Below are 19,654 nucleotides of genomic sequence, written 5' to 3' on the forward strand. Positions count from 1 at the left end.
TAAATATTTCAGGAGACAACTCTCCACCTTGCTCATTTTGAAGAGGAATTGAATGAGCCTCTCTTCTTGCTATGACTGCCAGACATCTGCACAAAACCACGAGATTCCCTCCTCACCCCTTCACCACAGCCCAAACTGCACCATTCTGCAACCCACTCCAGTGCAGACCCACAGGAACTGCCAGAGCACAGGCCACAGCAGGAAAATACTGAAAACAAGCAGTTCCTTCACAGAAGGGCTCTTTCACATAGAAATGTTGAACTTGCAACCCAGCATCAGCTGAGTGACACAGCAAACATTTCACAACCAAAATCAACTCTTTTAATCCCATCACAGATACTTTCACTCTTCTTTCTACCAGGTTCTTAACTCTCCCTGTTGTAGCAGAGCCTCTTTCAGGTTCAGCAGCCTGGCAAAAATGAGTTTTCCTTACCTTTCTCCTGTGTAACCTGGGCTGCAGTGGCACTGGCCTGTGGCTGAGTCACAGGTCCCTCCGTTGTGGCACTGGCACTCCTGGGAACAGTTCTTCCCATAACGACCCTCAGGACAAGGCTGACCACAGACCATGCCCTGTGTGTGCAGAAAAGAAATCTTAAGTTTAGATTTGGGATTGCAGCTTGAACAGACAAAGAAGAAAGGATTGTCATGAAGGAAGATCCAGGACATCTTGTGTTACTCGGCCGGTGCTAGTCTTGGAAATACCAGAGTCCTCTCCAGCTTTAAACATGGGGTATGTTCCAGCACTGGAGGAATAATCTTCTAGGATTTCCATTTTGGAAGTAAAAGCTGATGAAAAACACACTCTCTGAGCAACTGTGAAAACACTTACAGATTTAAGACTAATTGATGTCAAGCTCTTCCCAGTTTATTTACCAGGAGCAGTATATATCAAGATACCTGTAATGTCCTCCAGTGTGTAATGGTGTAGGAATCAGTAATTGCTGTAATGCCCCAATTATACTACTTGATGATAAATTGGGGGTTTTTTCTGATGAAAGGAAAAGCTGTTTGTATTCACTTAAAGCAGCATATCCTAAAAGTTTAGGTAGGATGATTGCTCCCTTCAGTGGGGTTTGAATTCTTGCACTGCTTTTTAAATTGTTGGAATTAATAACACCTGGGTATGGAGGTGAACCTCAAATCTTAAGACTTTTAAGAAGCTGTTTCAAATTTATTTACAGGTATTTCATCAGACAAAAGGCATGCAGGTATCTCATCTAACATAAAATACTGCAGAATTTGTACCTGGCTACTTGGAACCTCCCTTACAGGAAAAGCAAAAAAAAGGTTATAGTGACACAACTGTGTTTCATAGAACTGAAAATCCTAAAATTATAAATTATTCTTAAATAATTACTTGGAATGGAAAATTAGTCAAAGGGCTAAGCAGTAATTTATTAGTTAAGACACACACTAGTATAAAATCTCCCTCAGTGCTTCATGTTCTATCTCATTTTTCAGTAGCTGTGTTTCGGCAGATAAAGGGATTCAAAAATTTATGCAAACATCTGTATTCTGTGACCAATAATTTCATTCTTCTAACATGAAATGGAATAAAATGTAAAAATGGCAATAATCCAGGCTAGGTAGTCAGGTGAATAGTGCTACTCAAACTCACAATCAGAGATCCTATTTTATAGCTGTGCTCTCTAGTTGGTCAAAAACAGGTTATCTCAGTATAATATCTCAATTATCACAAGGTAATTAAAAGATCAGTACATGTGAATTTTCACACAAAATGAACATTTAAACAGAAAATATTATTAACAAATAGTCATGATCAATATTATCAGAAAATGTATTTAAAGAATTTATTTGTGCTTTGATTGCCTTCTAAATCCATTATTTGCCAACTCAGAGTTGGCAGCCTGATAGTGGGGAAAGCTACTTGCAGCTCCGAGATCAGGTCTTCTTTCCCTACCCTCTGCTAAAAGAGTAGAAAGTCTAAAGATAATGTCAAAGTTCTGATGTCTCATCTCCTCTCCAGCATTTAGCACAATATCTAAAGGTTCTGCGGTTTTGCCATGCATACTGTACATATGAAAACAAGCAAAAATCCCACTGTTAATATGTACAAATAGTGTCACCTCACTGTAACATAAAATTACATCTAGAAGCTACTGACTTCCAGGCAAGATCTAGTCGATATTGCCTTGTCACAGAACAATTCATGTCTTTTGCTTCCCAGAATCTGATATAGTTAGAGGCAGTGCAGAACTGGAGAACTTTCAGTAACAGATGGTTTTGTAAGCATTTTATTTCAGTCCCTTATGCTAAAATATGTTTCTCATTACTCCTGGCTACAAGCAGACTGCATTTGCTATCCTCATTTGCTAGCCTCTTCTGATGTCACCTGAAGTCTACAAGTATGGAAGTTGTAGGGGGTTGTGTGGGTTTCAGAAGTGTTTTTACCATCCATCCTGGCGGGCAGGAGCACTCCCCAGTGACGTGGTGACAGACGCCTCCGTTCTGGCACGGGCACCTCTCCTCACACTGTGGGCCGTGCTTCCCAGGGGGACAGAGATCCTCACAGCTGCGGAGAGTTTGGAGTGATGGGAGAGTTTGGAAGGGGTGGTGGACAACAAAGACAACCATTACTTCAGCACACGCTCCAGTCTGTCTTTATTTTTAACCTTATCATTAAATTTCCCAGCAGAAAGTGTGAAGGAGAAAGCAGCACAACACCAAGATACATACACTGAAATACTGTACAGCACCCATGCAACAAATCTAAGGAGCAATCTAGGAATTGTTTCTTTTTAAGCTACTTCTTTATACACAGTTTGGCATTCATTCATCATTACTGACAGAAGTTCAAGATCTGTTCTGGAATGACAAAACTAAATAACTCCATGTTTCAATATAACTCTCTACAACTGCCTGAAAGGAGGTTGTAGCCAGGTAGGTATCTGTCTCTTCTCTCAGGCAACCAGCAGTAGGACAAGACAGCACAGTTTTAAGCTGTGCCAGGGGAGACTTTTTGGACATTAGGAAGAAGTTCTTTACAGAAGGAGTGGTTGGGTATTGCAATGGGCTGCCCAGAGTGGTAGTGGAGTCACCACCCATGAAGGTGTTTAAGAAAAGACTGGATGTGGCACTCAGTGCCATGGTCCAGTAGGCAAAGTGGTGTTAGGTCAAAGGTTGGACTTGATGATCTCAGAGATCTTTTCCAACCTAGTTGATTCTGTGATTCTGTAATGTGATTTTCCAAACTTGCAGCCAAACTGTTTTCACAATGGTCATGAAGAAGCTCCAAGCAGTGGAGAAGGACAGCAGCCTGTCCAGGGGATTTTTCTTACACATACAGATGTGCTCTGTAATGTGGTTTGCTCAAACTTGTTTCCCTGCACAAAAGTTAATCTAAACTTCTAAACTGAATTTCATTTGCCAGAACTCCTTAAACTTGCACCTCAAAACAGTACACCTGCTGCTTACAAGGCTCCGGTGTATCCTGGTGGACACCTGCATTCCCCGGTAATGTGGTTGCAGGTGGCTCCGTTCTGGCACTGGCATTTCTGGTGGCAGTCGTTGCCATAGGTCCCGGGGTTGCAACGCTCCTCACAGCGCCAGCCCTTGAACCCCGAGGCGCAGTGACAGGCACCCGTGATGGGGTTGCACAGCGCCCCATTCTTGCACTGGCAGCGGCTGCTGCAGTGGGGTCCCCAGTGGTTACTGTCACATGCTAAATGGGCAAGAAAGGAAGAATGTTATGAAGATGCTCAGAGTCAGCTGTAAAACAAATAAACAAAAAAAAGAAGTTGTAAAATGGAAATAGTTCCTCAGTTGGTCCTCAAGGATCTCAGCAGGCAGACCAGACTTAGTTTGTGCGCACCAATTCTTACATGGAAAAGCAAACGTTTTATAATGTGAGGCTAAGAAGTAAACAGAAGTTCTAGTCTCTTAACTATCAAAATTTTTCATTGTGAAAAGTACCATCAAAAAAAAGTTATGGTTGCAGTTAGCTTCCATTTACAGGGAGAAGTCTTGCTAACTTAAAAAAATGTAGTCTAAATCCATAAACAACTGGCTGAATCCCACAAGGAAGCTGCAAAGGTTGCTTGGTGTAAACTTATGATTTTTGACTAATCCAGAAATCCCTACTTACTTGCATAATTGCAAATATTCCCTTTTCAATCTTGCAATACACTGAAAGGGCAAAAGAAAATGCAAAAAGTGTTTCACCAAGAAATAAAAATTAACAATTATATGGTGAAACTTCATATGGATATTACAGATTTGGTTATCCAATGTGTCTTCACAATCACTCAAACCTATCTTTTCTTGTCTGCCCCAATGCATCCCATTAAAGCCCTATAAGTAAGCCACTCAGACATCATTTCAGCATCCAAAGAAACACTTAATGTTAAGGAAGGCATTTCATCTTAAGAAACACAGGAGTTCTGTAAAGACCCTGAAGATTAAGGTCACCTGGAGTTCAACGGGAACATACTAATCATATGGTCAAATGATCTGATTTTATTTTTATGCTGTGTTGATAACAGCAGTACAATGGCAAAGCCTCAATTACAGTGACCATAAGACCAAACTCTTCTCTTGGAGACTGACAACCTTTGTTCTCCCAGTCTTCTCCTGGGGCAAAAAACCCAGGCAAAGAACAGGCACACTTTCCTAGACTAATGCAAAGTAATTCAAGAATGCTCCTTAGGCTATGAATTATTCAGCTGTAAGAGCTGTTCACTCAGGCTACACACAAAAAAAAAGGAATTAGGGTATTTTCAAGAATTTACAATTTTTTTTCCAAGACAGGTCACTAGAACATGCATCCAAAATGGGGATACTGTGAGCACTCACACACAATAAAATAGAGAGCAACAGAAAGCAGTGTATGTATTATAAACACTCATCAGTACTGTTGGATTATTATTGGCCTCTCTCTTTAAAGATGTGTGGGGTTTGTGGTGCACAAACAAGAGGTTTATATAGAGTTCTCTAACGCACTGCTGTCTGCAGCACAAAATTGCCTATTGCCATGATAACTCACATTCATTCAGAACTGATACAGGTTTATTTTGAACATGACTGCATAGAATAGAATGTGTAATCCTCATACTTAACCAGTCCTGAAATTGTTGTCAATGGGTGGCTAGAGGCCTGAGACAGTTGCATGTTTTGTCATGACTGAGCAGAAACCCCTACATCATTGGTTTGTTTTTCGTTTTTTTTTTTTGCTTAACACATTAGTCTGGATTCAGATAAAAGTCTTTGTTCTTCCAGAAAAAAGTTCAATTAGTGCCATTTCTCATGGAATAATTAAAAATTAAAATAATAAAAAAAAAGAAAAGAGAGAAAAATATTCCCCCTGCCCCCATCCAGGCATGTCTGATAAACAGAAGAATTCATGCTGATTGCCAGACCAAAACTGTTCCAGTGCAATGCTCAGTCAAGGATGAAGGTGCAGTGCAACAACATTCATGGAGCTGCCTCAAGACCCAATGCCAAGAGTCTCAGGGCCACACAGACCAGAAACATCTACTGCCACTGAACCCAGCACCCAGGCAGCACAACTGCCTTGCTCGAAGACGCATGTACTATGCAGTACTTAACAATTTATTAGTTTCCTGGCATGATCTTCTCATTGTTTTTGCAGGAAATCATTAATATGAAAAAAACCCCCCACCAATCATATGACTGCTAAAGGATTCCAAGCCTCAGGACCATTCTCCTGGCAATGACCAGGTGAATAGCAAATACCGGCTATGCAACATGGATTACAGCCCCATGGTAAAGCATTCCACAAGGACAGTGGTGGCCCAGCCAAAATACAATTTCACAATAGTCCTTTACACAAGGTCTGTCACCAGCCTCGCATCTGTCTGTGAGTTATGGGCAGAAATGTGGAGAAATGTGCTGGATTAAGGGGAATAAATAATAATACTGACTAAGATGGATAAATCACATTTTACCTCTATGTCCCCTGACTGATAATCAATAATGTTCTTCATAGGAAATCGAAGTGATTTGTCAGAAACTGATGCTTAGTTTTCTATTAAAAAAGAAGAGGGCAAAGGGTAGAAATGTTTCCTGTGGCAAGTTTGGATTTTGGAGGCTAGCTTTACCAACTATTACATCAGACTATTTCTGCTGCTTCCTAGTATTCAAACACTGAGAAAGCTGGTCTGGAAGTCACACATCTGCTAGTCTAGTGGAATGGGATAGTCTTTAAACTAATGACTATGGTCAGTTTACAGATTGTCAGCTGCAGCTCAATCAGAATAGCTCTGCTGACTGCACCAAGGTCACAGGCACATGTGTAGGTCACACACTACATGCAGACACACGCCAAAGCCTCAGCTACTGACTTCTGAACAGAGCCAGAGCTGTAAATCATCTCTCTCAGAACAGGGTATATGTGAAAGGGAAGCAAAGTATAGAGGCAAGAGTCCCATGTTCAGAATGGCTTCAGCACAAGGATTGTGTGTCCCAGCCCCAAAGACTGCTGAAAAATCACACAGAAATCAAAACCCAGCCAGTAAATCAGGATTAATTTTGTGTTAATCATACAGAACTGGCCTAATGTTGTTCTGTTTCATGCAGAACACCTTCCTTACAAAAGTCCTTCACCTTCCCATCTTCACATGTTATATTCACCCTCAGGTTTTTACGTTTTAAACCAAAGAACTGGTTTAGGGTCCCTGTCAGCTTTTGCAGTAGATTCCTGGGGTCCTTTCTGCCTTCACCTTATGCTGTACTGGGAAAAAAAATGCACAAAAACTTTTAACAAACATCATGGTATTAATGCCTTTATAAATTTTTCCTTTTATACACTCATCTGGGAATAACTTTTCTGTCACCACAGTAAGAGCTGTGCACACCACACAATGCCACAGATATAGGAAAGATAACTGTTCTCTCAGAAGGCTGCACTATGGTAAGAATCTCTAAGATGATACAGGTCTATCATGATAAAAATGCTTGTTGACACTGAGTGCCAAATGGCTTGAGAATCAGAGAGGAGTTCAAGGATTCAGTGGTGAAAAAAAATCACCTTCAAGACAAAATTGAAATCGGTGCTGCAAACTGCTATCAGTTTGGGGCCTTTTGTAGCATCTTTGAAGATCTAAAGTTCTGTAGTATGGAATACCATTTCCTAGTACAATAACTTAATGCATATTGTTATTATGCTGGGCTAGATATGGGTTTATGCACGTGCTTTCTGTGAGCAGCTGATGATTTGTAAACTGGCATGGTAGGAGCCCTGACATTTTATAACACAAGGTATGATTTCTATAATAATCTGAAGCACTTGTAAAGAATTTGGCAGCTACTTTATTGCTTCTTATATATATAAGAATATATATATATATATATATATATTGCTTCTTATATATACTTTAAACTAAATACTTATAAAGGTTTTTCTGCTTCTTTTAATGTTGATTTCCCTAAAAGGCAACAAAAAGAAAAGTGCAAACGAGTCTGAGTTTACTCCTGACAAACCCACTTTGATCACCTAAAATTCTGCACTTTTCTAAAGAATGACCTATGATGAGAAGAAAATAAGGCTATCAAATCAAGTCAAAGAACATTTCAGAAGAAAAACCTCCTCAGAAACTCCAACTTGCAACTATTTTTTAACTATGCCACAATTTCCTTTATAACATGATATTCCAGTCAGATAATGTCTATTGCAATACTTTTTTTGTAAAGATCTTTGTTTTCCTTTTGTCTTTCTTTTTTTGCTAATGTGGACATAGAAGTGAAGAACTAAGATTTACTTTTCTTACTATCATTTTTTTGTAGGTGTGTTTTATGTAGCACCAAGACAACTAAATGAGATTTTATTCTGTCTTACACATCTTTCTGTGAGGCACACTGCTGTGTGTTTCTGGAAATATTTACCACTGTCACAAAACAGAAGAGATTCTTACTGCAGCATTAGACTTTTGTGTTTTTATGGTCTTTTAAAACAACTGAAAACAAAATTCCCGACCACAGAAGAAGAGCAAATGTTCCCTCACTCGGAACACAACATTGTGAAGTACAAACTCAGAATAACATTTCTAGGAAGGGCCATAAGTGATTTGCATTAAAAGGGAATAATCACCACGAATAGACAAAAATAACCAGTGTAAGCAAAATAGGCCAATATTTTGATTTATCCAAAGGAGTATCGCACTGACAGTCTTGTTATTATGAACAAGATTGCTAATCTCTGGAAATGCTCTAAGGCATGACTTTCAAGAGTCAACAGAAGGGAAAATCATTGATTCACTGAGCAAAAACCATGACAAAAATATGGATGTTTTCACTAATCTAAATCCACACCATCCCTACTGGAAAGTTCAGAGGGTATTCCTGACTGCTCTCTGCTATTTCCATTTGGTTAGCTGCAGATCTAAACTGATGGCATTTATTTCTCTTAGGATATTCCTGCAGGATAGGAAACAGATAATAATTCTCCCAACTGGAATTTAAACCACATAAAAGTAAATTCCTAGTAATTTTGAAAGCTATAAATACTTAAGTATTTATAAAGTATATAAAATTTGACAAGATGCATTAAGCCTCTGATGACATCAACCTGTATGCCAGCCTGGACAGCAAGATAGTAAACATGGAACATGGCAAACAGAAATTTCAGAGATGAGTCAAAAAAGTGATAAAACTAAGTCAGCTACTCTGAAAAACTAGAATAAAAACATCCTTCAGAAAACCTTCAAAGTATTATGTAATAAAACCATGAGATTATTCTCCATATATATTTCTTTTATTTTGATCTGTTCTAGTCATCTCAGAATGTTATGAAAATATATGCATGTGCACATAACAAAAGAAATATTTTTGCCTTAGAGAATCATTCAAACTAATTATAAATTATCAATGCCCTTTAGTAAAAGACCTACTTTACCTATATCCCACATACAAAAATGCATGGAATTTTTTTTTTTCAGAATGAATGCCCTTTCTATTAAATCTGGATTTTCTTTCTACCTCTTGTTTCTATCTGATTGCATTTGTTATACTGTAGGCCTTTAACCCTGTGGCATATTTTTCATTGTTACCTTTTGTTTTCTGTATAAGAAAGGATTTTTATTCAAAATGTTAAGCTTAAATTTAATTTAGGTTTTTTTTCTTTTTTACTTTATAAAAGCCTCTTGATCCATGAAGTGGAAGAACAATGAAAATGTGTTTTTCAGATCCTATGAAAGACTTGAACTGTATGCCTTTCACATGCCATAAATTTCACAAGACTCTTTAAAGTGCTTTGGACATCAGAATACAAGGATGGATAATTGATAAGAAAAAACACACACAGGCAGCTGTTGGTGTTCATTTTATGATGTTACTGAGATAAAACCTGTTAGAAACAATCACCAATATAGGAAAAGTTACAAAATTTTAAGAAGCTGCTTGTTTCATCTCCTGCTCATGATCCTGATTTTGCACAGATCTCCTTGTAGGATGATAAATTAGCCTTCCCTCCCCCATCCTTTTTTTTTAATGACTTGAAAATCATCTTAGTTTCTAAATTAGCAACAAATGTTATCCTTCGCATCTCTGAAAACCTACCAAGTGAGACACTGAAAATATATAAGCCTGCCAATGTATAAGGCAGATTGAAATTAAATGAGTTCGAAAAATACTTTTGTTACTAGGAAAAAAATCCACAGACATTATTCAAGAAATCAATTTATGTAAACTCTACAAATAGCTTCCAAAAGGATAAAAAGCAGAAATGAAAAGCCTCTCTGATCCAGAAAACGTTTTCAAAGCAGTAATACCATCACCATTTACTGGAATGCCTTCCTTCAGTAAACCTCAACATAAGTAAATCTAAGAACTCAGTTTCGTAGAAAATATTTTTTTGTTTCTACATTTGCTTGAAGATTGGAACTGTAATTCAGCAAAATGCTGAAGCATGTCCATAAAATCTATTAATTTCCCTAGAGCTTTAAAACCAAAATGTTTTATAGGACCAAAAATATATTAAACATAAGAATAATATTATTTCAAAAACATAGTTGTACCGAACTCAAGACAAGCACAGCTGCTCTGTAGCCCTGGGAACTTTGATACCATCTACCACAGTGACACTGTAGTGACTCTTTCAACAATGAAGGTGATGGCAACTTCCATGAATACCCTTTTTTCCCTATTTGGATCTGATCTAACTTGCTGGTGGGTGAGTTTCTCAACCTAAATATATTCAGCCTTGTTAGAGGAGAAAATGAAGTGTTCAGCTGGAAAAACTGGGAATTCAGTCAGGGAAAGTAATAAATAAAGGAGAATTACAGGAAATAAAGAGCACAGGGAAGACACATGAAATACAAACGGGTTAAATTTAAGATTGTTTATGACCTTCTGTCACTTTGGTTCACAGGATGTATTTGCAGGGAGCTGGGCTAGGGGCAGTTCTCCATTACTAAAATAAAGTATTTCTCTGCATTTTGCATAAAAGCAAATAGTTGTTTGTCACGATACTCTGCAGTTTCACTTGTGTGTTTACCAGTTCCTCAGTTCTGGGAATCGAGCGTTTCTAATGCAAAGATGTGGTTAAAACCAGAACTTATTTCTGCAGCCTGTTGAATGGCTTAGAAAACTTAAGAATAAACTGGCTCTCTAAGCATATCTTGCAAGCTCCATTAATCTAAATGCTTTCAACGAACAAGGAGGAAAGCAATGCCCTGGTCAGAAAAGCTCAGTTCAAGATTCAAAAGATTTTCCATCACCATCACCTTTCCTGGGAGCTGTACCACACGGCTGTTTCACTTGGGGTGCAAATATGTCTGTGGAAAACAGTCACATATCCACCTCTGCAGGGTTAACGGAGATTAAAAACTCCACTGAGAAGCTGGCAGTGCTTGCAACTCACGTGAGTGTCTCTCACAAACTATGCCAAGGGATCCAGTTTCTGCCATATTCTGCATCTGCCAAGTGCCAGATTTTCAGAGAATTTGTGAACTTTACAAACACCCACGACTGTAAAGGAAATCTAATAGTAGAAGAGCTACTGTACTTTGAAAGGTTCCTTAATAAGTGCATTTGAAGGTAACAAGTTGTTTTTCTGAGCTGCCAGCTTTAAACGTGCAGTTTAACATATTAGTGAAAAAGCCAGGTCTCTCCTCATGTTTTATAAAACCCTAGAGGCAAATTATGCCTTCGTGACACTTTTTTCTACCCCCATGACTTCAGACTGTGGTCCCGATAAAATTCTATGAATAACCAATAGAATCAAATTATAAATTAAACCCCAGTCATTCAAACAAATCTCAGATTGCTTAAGTGCAATAAAAACAAAAAAATCCTGTTCACAGTTTCACAAACAATCCTAACCACACGTGTCATAAACCAAAGACATGTCACTCCCTTTCTGCTTCACTGCTCAGGCCAGCCGGGGGGAATCACAAGGCTATGACCATTTCAGACAAGTCACTGTAGTATTGATTTTGCCTCTGCTCCAGCTTATACAGAAAGTGCCCTATTGATTTTGAAGGAATTATTTGTGGACTACTAGGCATGAGAAGAAAAAAAAAGTGCATGTCCTGATTGCTTAGTGGCACTCCACATGAGGTTGCACTTGTATCTGTCTTGCACACACATTCAAAACTGACTATATCTGCTATAGTAAATAGCATTGCCAGAGTGCGAGCAGAAAACAGGCAGAAAACATAATATACAAACGTAAAATGTGGTTTGATCATCTCCACATCTAGACAGACAACTATTACCATGCATGTAGCAACTTTTACAGAAGCCTGCTTTATACCCAGCCTGGAGTCAAATGCACTCTCATGACATATAACAACACAATCTGACACATGCAAGTTAAAAATTTGATATAAATAATCTAGTTTGAGAGGGAAAGGTTATGTTGGTTTTATTTGGTTTTCAATAAAATCTATTTGTTTAATTTACAAATATACCTGTGTTTACCACTGTGTGCATTTTTCTAAATTTTGCCCTTGTTCCTAGCCCAGAACTGGTCAATTTATGTTCCTGGACTTCACGAATACTTCTTCAAAGGGGTGCTGACAGCTTGCTGGTTATGTTGATTCACTCACTTCATTCATTCAACACATCATCTGTCCAGTCATTTGTCATTGTCCTGACCACTGTATTCAGTCAATAAATCTTTACTGGAATAAATTGTTTTGCATGTGAGTGATCTCTTGATCCAAGTAGTATTTCTCTTCAGTTATATGTATATTATCATTATCTCCTTTATCCACCTCCCACTGACTTTCACTGCAAGCAACTACTGGCTAATACAGCATATTTCCTTTAATTAAAAAGAAACCTAAAGAAAAAACACATCTCACACAGGAAATGTTCCCCAAGGAAACATAATTTAATTAACTAAATTCTGAGACCACCACTCAGGTATTACTTGCTGAAGAACACATCCAATCCTGATTTCCTCTCAGTTTTCAGAAAGGCAGAGGATGTGCTGGAGAGCAGAGTTACAGGCTGGACTAGAACTGAGAAATTGAAGAAGACAATCTCAGTAGTCCAGGCTAATTTTTAGCCCTCTTCTCCATAAACTGAAAACAGCCACTGACCTAAGCTATTAGTAATTCGATAAGAACCCTCACAATATTTGCTACAAGGAAATGGAAGTCTCCCAAAAAGTTTATTCCCTTCTAAGAAATGACAGACAAAGATCAAGCTGGGGGAAGTTGGCAGATGGACAGATGCTGCAATAGGACTAACTCTGTTCTGAGATACTTTCAGATTAAATTCTTTGTAAGGAGATCAAACAATACTAATAGAGAAAGGACAGTACTTTGGAAGAAGATGTTAATTCTCCAGTTTTACAAAACATTTAGTCCTTAGGTAGAGCAGTTCCTTCCAGCAAATCTCGGACCGTGAAAAAGAACAGATCACTAAATCTGGAAGTTGGCCTAAAACCCCACACTTCGAGAAAAATCTCTCCTTCTCAGTCAGGGTTATTGTTTTGGTCATCAGTAACCATTAAATCCTGCCTTGTAATTATTGTTCCATAATTCACTTAAATAGTTACATAGTTAAAATATTTATTTGATGGACATTATTACAGTAGGGCAATTTGTATATATTTTTATCTAATTAATAACTTGCTATATCAACAAAGTCATTATTAAAAAACCATATGTTTATACTACCTTTCTGTTACTAAAACTGACCAAGTTGAGGATCAACCAAAGACAACCAAATGAGGAAGAAGCAGAGAAAAAGAGTCGCATATGTATTCAAAATGCGTTATACCAGGTAGGTGAGGGAAAGGGATGCTAGAAACCCTGTGAGAGGAAGGATCATTTCCAAAGGCAGATTGAGAGGTTCCTGTCTCATCCAAAGTGCCTTTTTAGGAAGTTTCAAGCTTGGAAAGCTCCATAAATAACAGTATCTTTGCATGCTGTGTTGTCTAATGAGTCAGGTTTCTTCTGCATCTTTGATTAGCTAAAGAAGAGCTCTATACACAAGGTTTTCAGAAAGAAAGATAACATCTCTTGACAATTTCTTTTGACAACTCAGTGCACTAGATTAAGATCAGCATTACAGCTGATTACAACATTGCATTACTCTTTCAGTTTTACGCCTTATGCAAAACGTAGTGTTTCTTTAGAGCTATGTATAAATCACATGTAAGCATATAAAAAAATTATACAACAAATATAATACTTTTGAAATGGTTAAATTCTTCCCCACCTCCCAAAATATGCTGCCAGAACAACTATCAATTTCAGATGAAAAGTTATTACAGCACCATGTTTGCAAAAAAAAAAAGAACAATTCTCTATTTTTGTTAAGGAGAAAAAAAATGGGTGAAAATATGCTGCCATATTATTTTTCTCCTGCCGATAATCTAGGTTTTTCATAGTTGTTATTTTTAGAGGAATAACATAATCAGTAAACTAGCAGCACAATATCTGTGCACGACATCAAGCTCTGGTTTATGTGTTACAAATTTATATTGCCTGTGAAATTTAAATTATACATACATTTCTTAATTGTTGACTAAAATACGTTCCTTTCAAGTGAACAGTTAGTAGCAGTAACCAAATTTGACCTTGACTGTAACAAAATGTGGTTTTAATGTTACCCTCCATATTACATTTCCAAAGCCATTACAGAGGAGACCAGAAAAGTGGAATAAATAACAGATCATAATGAATTAAAAAATTACTCCGAGAAACTGTAGTTCAGGCAATGGGAAGAAAAGATAATGATTTGTGGCCTGCACAGCTTTGCATATGTTTTTATGGCAAAGGGAAGGAGAACAAAGTCTCAGAAATGAGACTACAGTAGATATATAGAGACTGGGCAGTCAGGGAGCAACTAATAGGAACAGAGTAAAAGGAAAAGAGGAAAAGTTAGCAACAGAGTGAAAAAGGAGGATAGAGTTGTAAGGAAGGCTTTACTCATAGCTTTTAAATGTGACCAAGCACCATCACTCTTTGCATATTAGTAAAATAAAAAACTGTGAGATTTTCCTATGGTTAAAATATAATCATATCTGCTTTACTCCAAATACAAAGTTCTGTGTTATCTGCATATTTCTGAACACAAGAAAAAAAGCTCACGACACTTAGTGCTGCTACATGGGAACACTGTTTGCAAGTAAATGAAGAAAAATCAGGTTACACAAAGTAAACTGATAACTCAGCACAAAAACCCTGACCAGAAAGCAGAAGCCCAACTACAAGAATGAAGATTATCTGCCTAAAAGAGAGGACAACACCACGGAAAGAGTACAAGACAGGCAGAAGCAGATGAAAACTCACCACTGGAGCAGTTGGGTCCTCCCCAGCCAGGCTCACACTGACAGGTGTTTGGAGCAATACAACGACCGTGGACACATTTATCAGCACAATGAGCTGTCAGGAAAGAAAATAAAAAATTAAAACAATTAAAGAACTCCTAGCACTAAAAAAAAGGAAAATAATTCTAAAAATATTGCAAAATACTCCTAATCCAGATCTTTTTTGTCTCAAGTATCTTTTAAAAGCAAAATAAATATCAGTGTACTAAAATTTGATGGCATCTCTTCAAAACATGTTTTACTTCAGTCTTATCTATTTCTCCTAAGTTTGAAGGCTCCAACTAAAACCATGTTAGTGTTACTCAAACATTTCTGCATTTAACAACAAGAAAATTGTAGACATTTAATGAAAAAAGAGTCATAGTATGATACAGGTTGGAAACCCATCTGACCATGGTCCTGGGCAAGAGGCTCTGGTTGGAATTTGGACAGGATGACTTTCCTTCCAATCTCAACCACTCTGTGATTCTCTGAAGAAAATTCTCATGACAAGAAAAAGAGGTGAATGTCAGCAGGCATGAAAAGAAATGCTCTTTTGCAACAACAAGGATAAAATATGATTTGCAACACACTGGCATTTTAATACCAATTTTTCCAAACAATTGCACAGTTCAAATGAAGCATAAAAGAAACAGTGATGGTGATTGAAGTAAGGCATGAGATATAAGCCCTCTGAATCACTGCAACCTTTATTCTAAGAGCTAAGCAGAGCTGCCTGAAACTTTTCTTTTTTTTTTCACTTTTTTTAATGATTTACAAACATGAGTTTCTAAGATAAGGTTTACTTTGAAACAGAGCTTTTATCTGAAACTTCTAAGAAAAAGTTGAAATGGCTTTGATACTTGGTATATCCATGTAACTGACCCAGAATATAATACACCAAAGAGGAAGAATCTCCAACTACAAACCGTTTGCTGGCATCATATTCATCACAAAATACCCTTAGCCTTCCAAAATACATCCACAGTAATACTTTCCTTTTACTTTGGACAACAGTAAAACTTAAAACGTGTTCACAAGAGAATTTTATTTGTACCAACATTTCTAGAGAAACCTCAACAGGAATCTACTGCTATACCAGAAGAACAATAGAAAAAAGTTTAATGGGGCTACATGTGGATCAACTTTACTTCTGAATTGATTGAAAATTCTCTATAGTACTTAGGTAAAATACTTGTAAAATGTTCTGGGGTTTTTTCCTAATTAAAGATGATGAAGCACATTGGTCATCTTTACATTTTGTGTGGCCAAGAAAAAAGAAAAGCCCACAGAGATCAATCACATATATCCTAAACATCTTTGGTTACCTATGATTCCAGTAATTAATGGCTTATTTTTACAGCCTTTAATTTTAATTTTCAACTTTTAGTTCTAACAAGCAACTTTTAGATTTGCATTAAAATGATTGTCTTTAGAAATCAACAGGGAGAACATTAATTTTTAAATGATGAAACTATATAAACGCAAAGCTATTTCATTGTTCTCTATTTATTTATTATTAAAAGACTGAGTTTAAATAATACATCACAATTTTCCATTAGTCTTATAACTTGACATGAATTACTTGTGTCCTTGAAGATTCATGCCTAGTTAGTACTGTCTGGGGCACCAAAGGTCCCCACAAATCAAATCTCTGAAAAATCTTGTCAGCAAACCACGAGACAAAAATAAAATTGTTGTAAGAATTTGGATCCAGTGAAAGGCACCGAAGAAGCTCTTGGAGCATCTCCTTGCACTGCCCCTCATGCCATGCTGAACACAGCACACTCTGGGTTTACATAAAAATATATTCTGTGACCAAAATAAATTGTTTTCTAGACACCTTTTGGGCTAAACGATTCTTGGCAAATGAATCCCAGTTAATATTCGTAACACACAGCACGTGTAGAAATATTATTGCACTAGACGTGGGGATAAGAGAACCAAAATTTACTACATTATCTACAAAAAAGGTGACAATGACACAAAAAGCACTAGAACAAGCTGAAAAGACAGGAATGGTATCAGGAACAGATAAACTATTTTCTCTTGCTTTTCTTTGGAATTGTTGGACATGATGTCATCTCCAAGAGCAGGTTCTCTTACCCCCCTGTCTAGTGCAATAATTTTTTTACATATGTTGGCTGTTACAGAAACAAAGCTTGAAACATTTTGGCAGTAATTATGCACATAAAGTAAATGACCACAACTCCCTCAAAATTAATTAAAATAAACATTTATGGTGAAAAAATTTCATATATATTTTAAACTATATAATAAACGTGTTTTTTCAAATATTCTTCACGTCTATACTGCATGTTAGAACATATCATTTTTTCCTGTGCTTGATGACTGTATGTTATTAAAATGACATATCCAGTTATGCATTAAGATAGATGATTCATTGTCTATTTCATGTTTTGTGGAAATGCAACAGGCAAAATTCTCCATTAATGTTCTTAGAAATGTTCTACACTGTTAGAAATTGTATGTGAAATTTATGTTCAAGCTACCAAAATGCTGCTAGGATCAATCTACAAGAAAGTCACCAGAAAACACCTTAAAACCTTTGAATTCTTTCTTTCCAAAATCATGCTAAAAATTCAATGGACATAGTAAACATTAAAAAAAAAAAAAAGAAGACTGCACTTTTTGTTAAAACTTCTAATCTGTAGCTCAGCCTAACACCCATATACCAAATCTCCTAGGGATTACCACTGATATTAGAAGACAAGTGACAGGAAATTCTTTGCAATAAATAAGAGAGGAATCAATCATTCAGCCTGGTATAGAGTTTCTAAGGTCAGGAGTAAGCTCCTTTATGGAATTCCACAGAACTATTCTACCTGTATATCTGCATATATGCTGCAATCAGATCACCTCAGAAAGTTCATCAGATCTAAACATGCACTGTAATTTTTAAGAGCAAAACCGACAACCTGAGCTCCAGTTAACCTACTGTTCTAAGAGATACTGGCAGTAGTGAAGACAGAAGTCAGAAAATTGTACATTATTCATATCCTTTATAAACAGGAGTTACATGAGGACAGCACAAAGCACTGTCTGTTAGTGGGAGTTGCTTACTTAGTAAGTACTAACAGATATCTTCACACTTATAAAACAGTCCAAGTACTGACCTAAAATAATGTTGGATTTCAAATTAAAATGTAATTTTTTTAACCCACCTGAAGACAAAATGAAATGGCACAACTAATAAAACACAGGATATTTTTTTCTATTGAATGCTGCTTGCCATAATAAACTCAGTGTGCAAGAAAATATATCTATACTGCCCAAAAAGTTACAAAAAAAGTGTCTATTGTACTATTTATAAACATCATTTTCAACTTTCCTAAGAGGTCCCCTGAAAACCTTCCAAAGGCTGCAGGTGGAGGCTGACTTCTGATGCCACTTTGCTGCTTATGAATAGTGATGTAAATGCAGCATCATTTTAACAAACTCATAAGCATTGGCAAGACAGGTATCTGAGTCGTTTAACTGGTTTTTTTAAAAAACTTATGGTGGCTGTATTGGGGCAGTCTTCCTCAGATATCTACTTGTAGTGTGACTAGTTTCTTATTATTATCAATGGCATTTCTCCAAGGCAGAGGATGGTAAAATTCTCCATCAGGGTTTGGACAGTTACAGTACAAAATTTATTTTTACTTTAAATATGAACAAGCAGGGCAAAATTTTCCATATGAGTGATAAAAAAAAGGCCTTTTTATATATTTTCCATATTCCACACATACTGAATCCAAAGATACAAACAAAAAGAATTCTAATCAAAAAGTAAAAACGTAGCACAAGTTTCATGTATTGAAAGTTTTCAGGAAGAAGTGTGGAAGTCAAGAGTCACAATTTCACACAAGTATTTTATCCTTAGATGAATTCAAATTCATCCATTCAGACTGGACTCCAAAAGACTCAAAATACCCTCTTAAATTTTAGCCAGTGCTTTTCTCTGGCTGTTGGTCATTCTTTTCCTTTGTGAGTAGAACATTTACAGACTTTATCAATATGAGGCCAGCACATTCTTGCAATTCCTTAAAAAAAAAATATTAGTTTGACCTTGCTTTCTCATGTGCAGAAAACATGTTAAATCAAAGATTTTACTGCTGCATTCCAGGAAGTGTTGTAAAACAAAGATATAAATAAGGATAATGCGATGCGTTATGACATTCGCAGGGTCTGATTTTCCAGGGATACAAATAAACTCTGTCAATTACCTCCAGTATGGCACTCACAACAAGTAGAATGGTACAAATTAAGAAACAACCTTGCATTTGTATTGAATAAATAAACTTAATATATATATTACCTGTCCCAAGTTCCCTGCTGTCAGTCCTGACAATAGGAGCAGCTAATTCCCAACCAGTCAATGCTGTGTGACTTTGGACAACCCACTGTTAAACGTCCCACCATACAATTCCAGGGCTCTGGATTAACATCTCCTCTCTTTTCATTCTGCTATGCTCTTGAATAAATACCGTTTTAAGACCTTTGGTCTCTACGATGTCATACAAGAGAGAGAAAGAGAGCAAGCCAGGGCTGCCAACAGACTCTGGACACAGCTATTTTAGGATAGGAAGGTGAGACAGGGGCACACGCCACCCACAACCAGCCACCATCAAACAGTTGTTACAGATCTCTTTATCTACAGGAGAGGCTAAGCATGGAGATCTACTGGGGTCTATGCTAAGGAGAAAAAAACCTTGGATTTCCCTCCTGGTTTTAAACCTCGTATTTATTTACTATATTGGAAAACGCACTGACACTCGTGCTCTGCATTTTCCATATGATCATTAGTTATAATCATATCAAGGCTGGTTACTTATGACACCTGAGATCCAATTATCCTGTCATTTGCATATGCACAGCACTTCATGACTTCACATGACTTCAATGAGAGCT

At 37.1% G+C, this 19,654-nt stretch overlaps 1 protein-coding gene across 1 annotated transcript in view; it reads right to left on the reverse strand.

Moving 5' to 3' along the window:
* MEGF10 (multiple EGF like domains 10) overlaps nt 1–19,654 on the reverse strand; it is an 86,520-nt gene that overhangs the window by 44,294 nt on the left and 22,572 nt on the right. Inside the window, exons 5-8 of the mRNA XM_032674996.1 lie at nt 14,724–14,816; nt 3,436–3,682; nt 2,413–2,533; nt 434–570 (exon numbers count right to left, since the gene is read on the reverse strand). Of these exons, the coding sequence (XP_032530887.1) occupies nt 434–570; nt 2,413–2,533; nt 3,436–3,682; nt 14,724–14,816 (598 nt within the window). The remainder of the gene's footprint in view (nt 1–433; nt 571–2,412; nt 2,534–3,435; nt 3,683–14,723; nt 14,817–19,654) is intronic.

Source organism: Chiroxiphia lanceolata, chromosome Z (genome assembly GCF_009829145.1).
Source record: "Chiroxiphia lanceolata isolate bChiLan1 chromosome Z, bChiLan1.pri, whole genome shotgun sequence".
Taxonomy (NCBI): domain Eukaryota; kingdom Metazoa; phylum Chordata; class Aves; order Passeriformes; family Pipridae; genus Chiroxiphia; species Chiroxiphia lanceolata.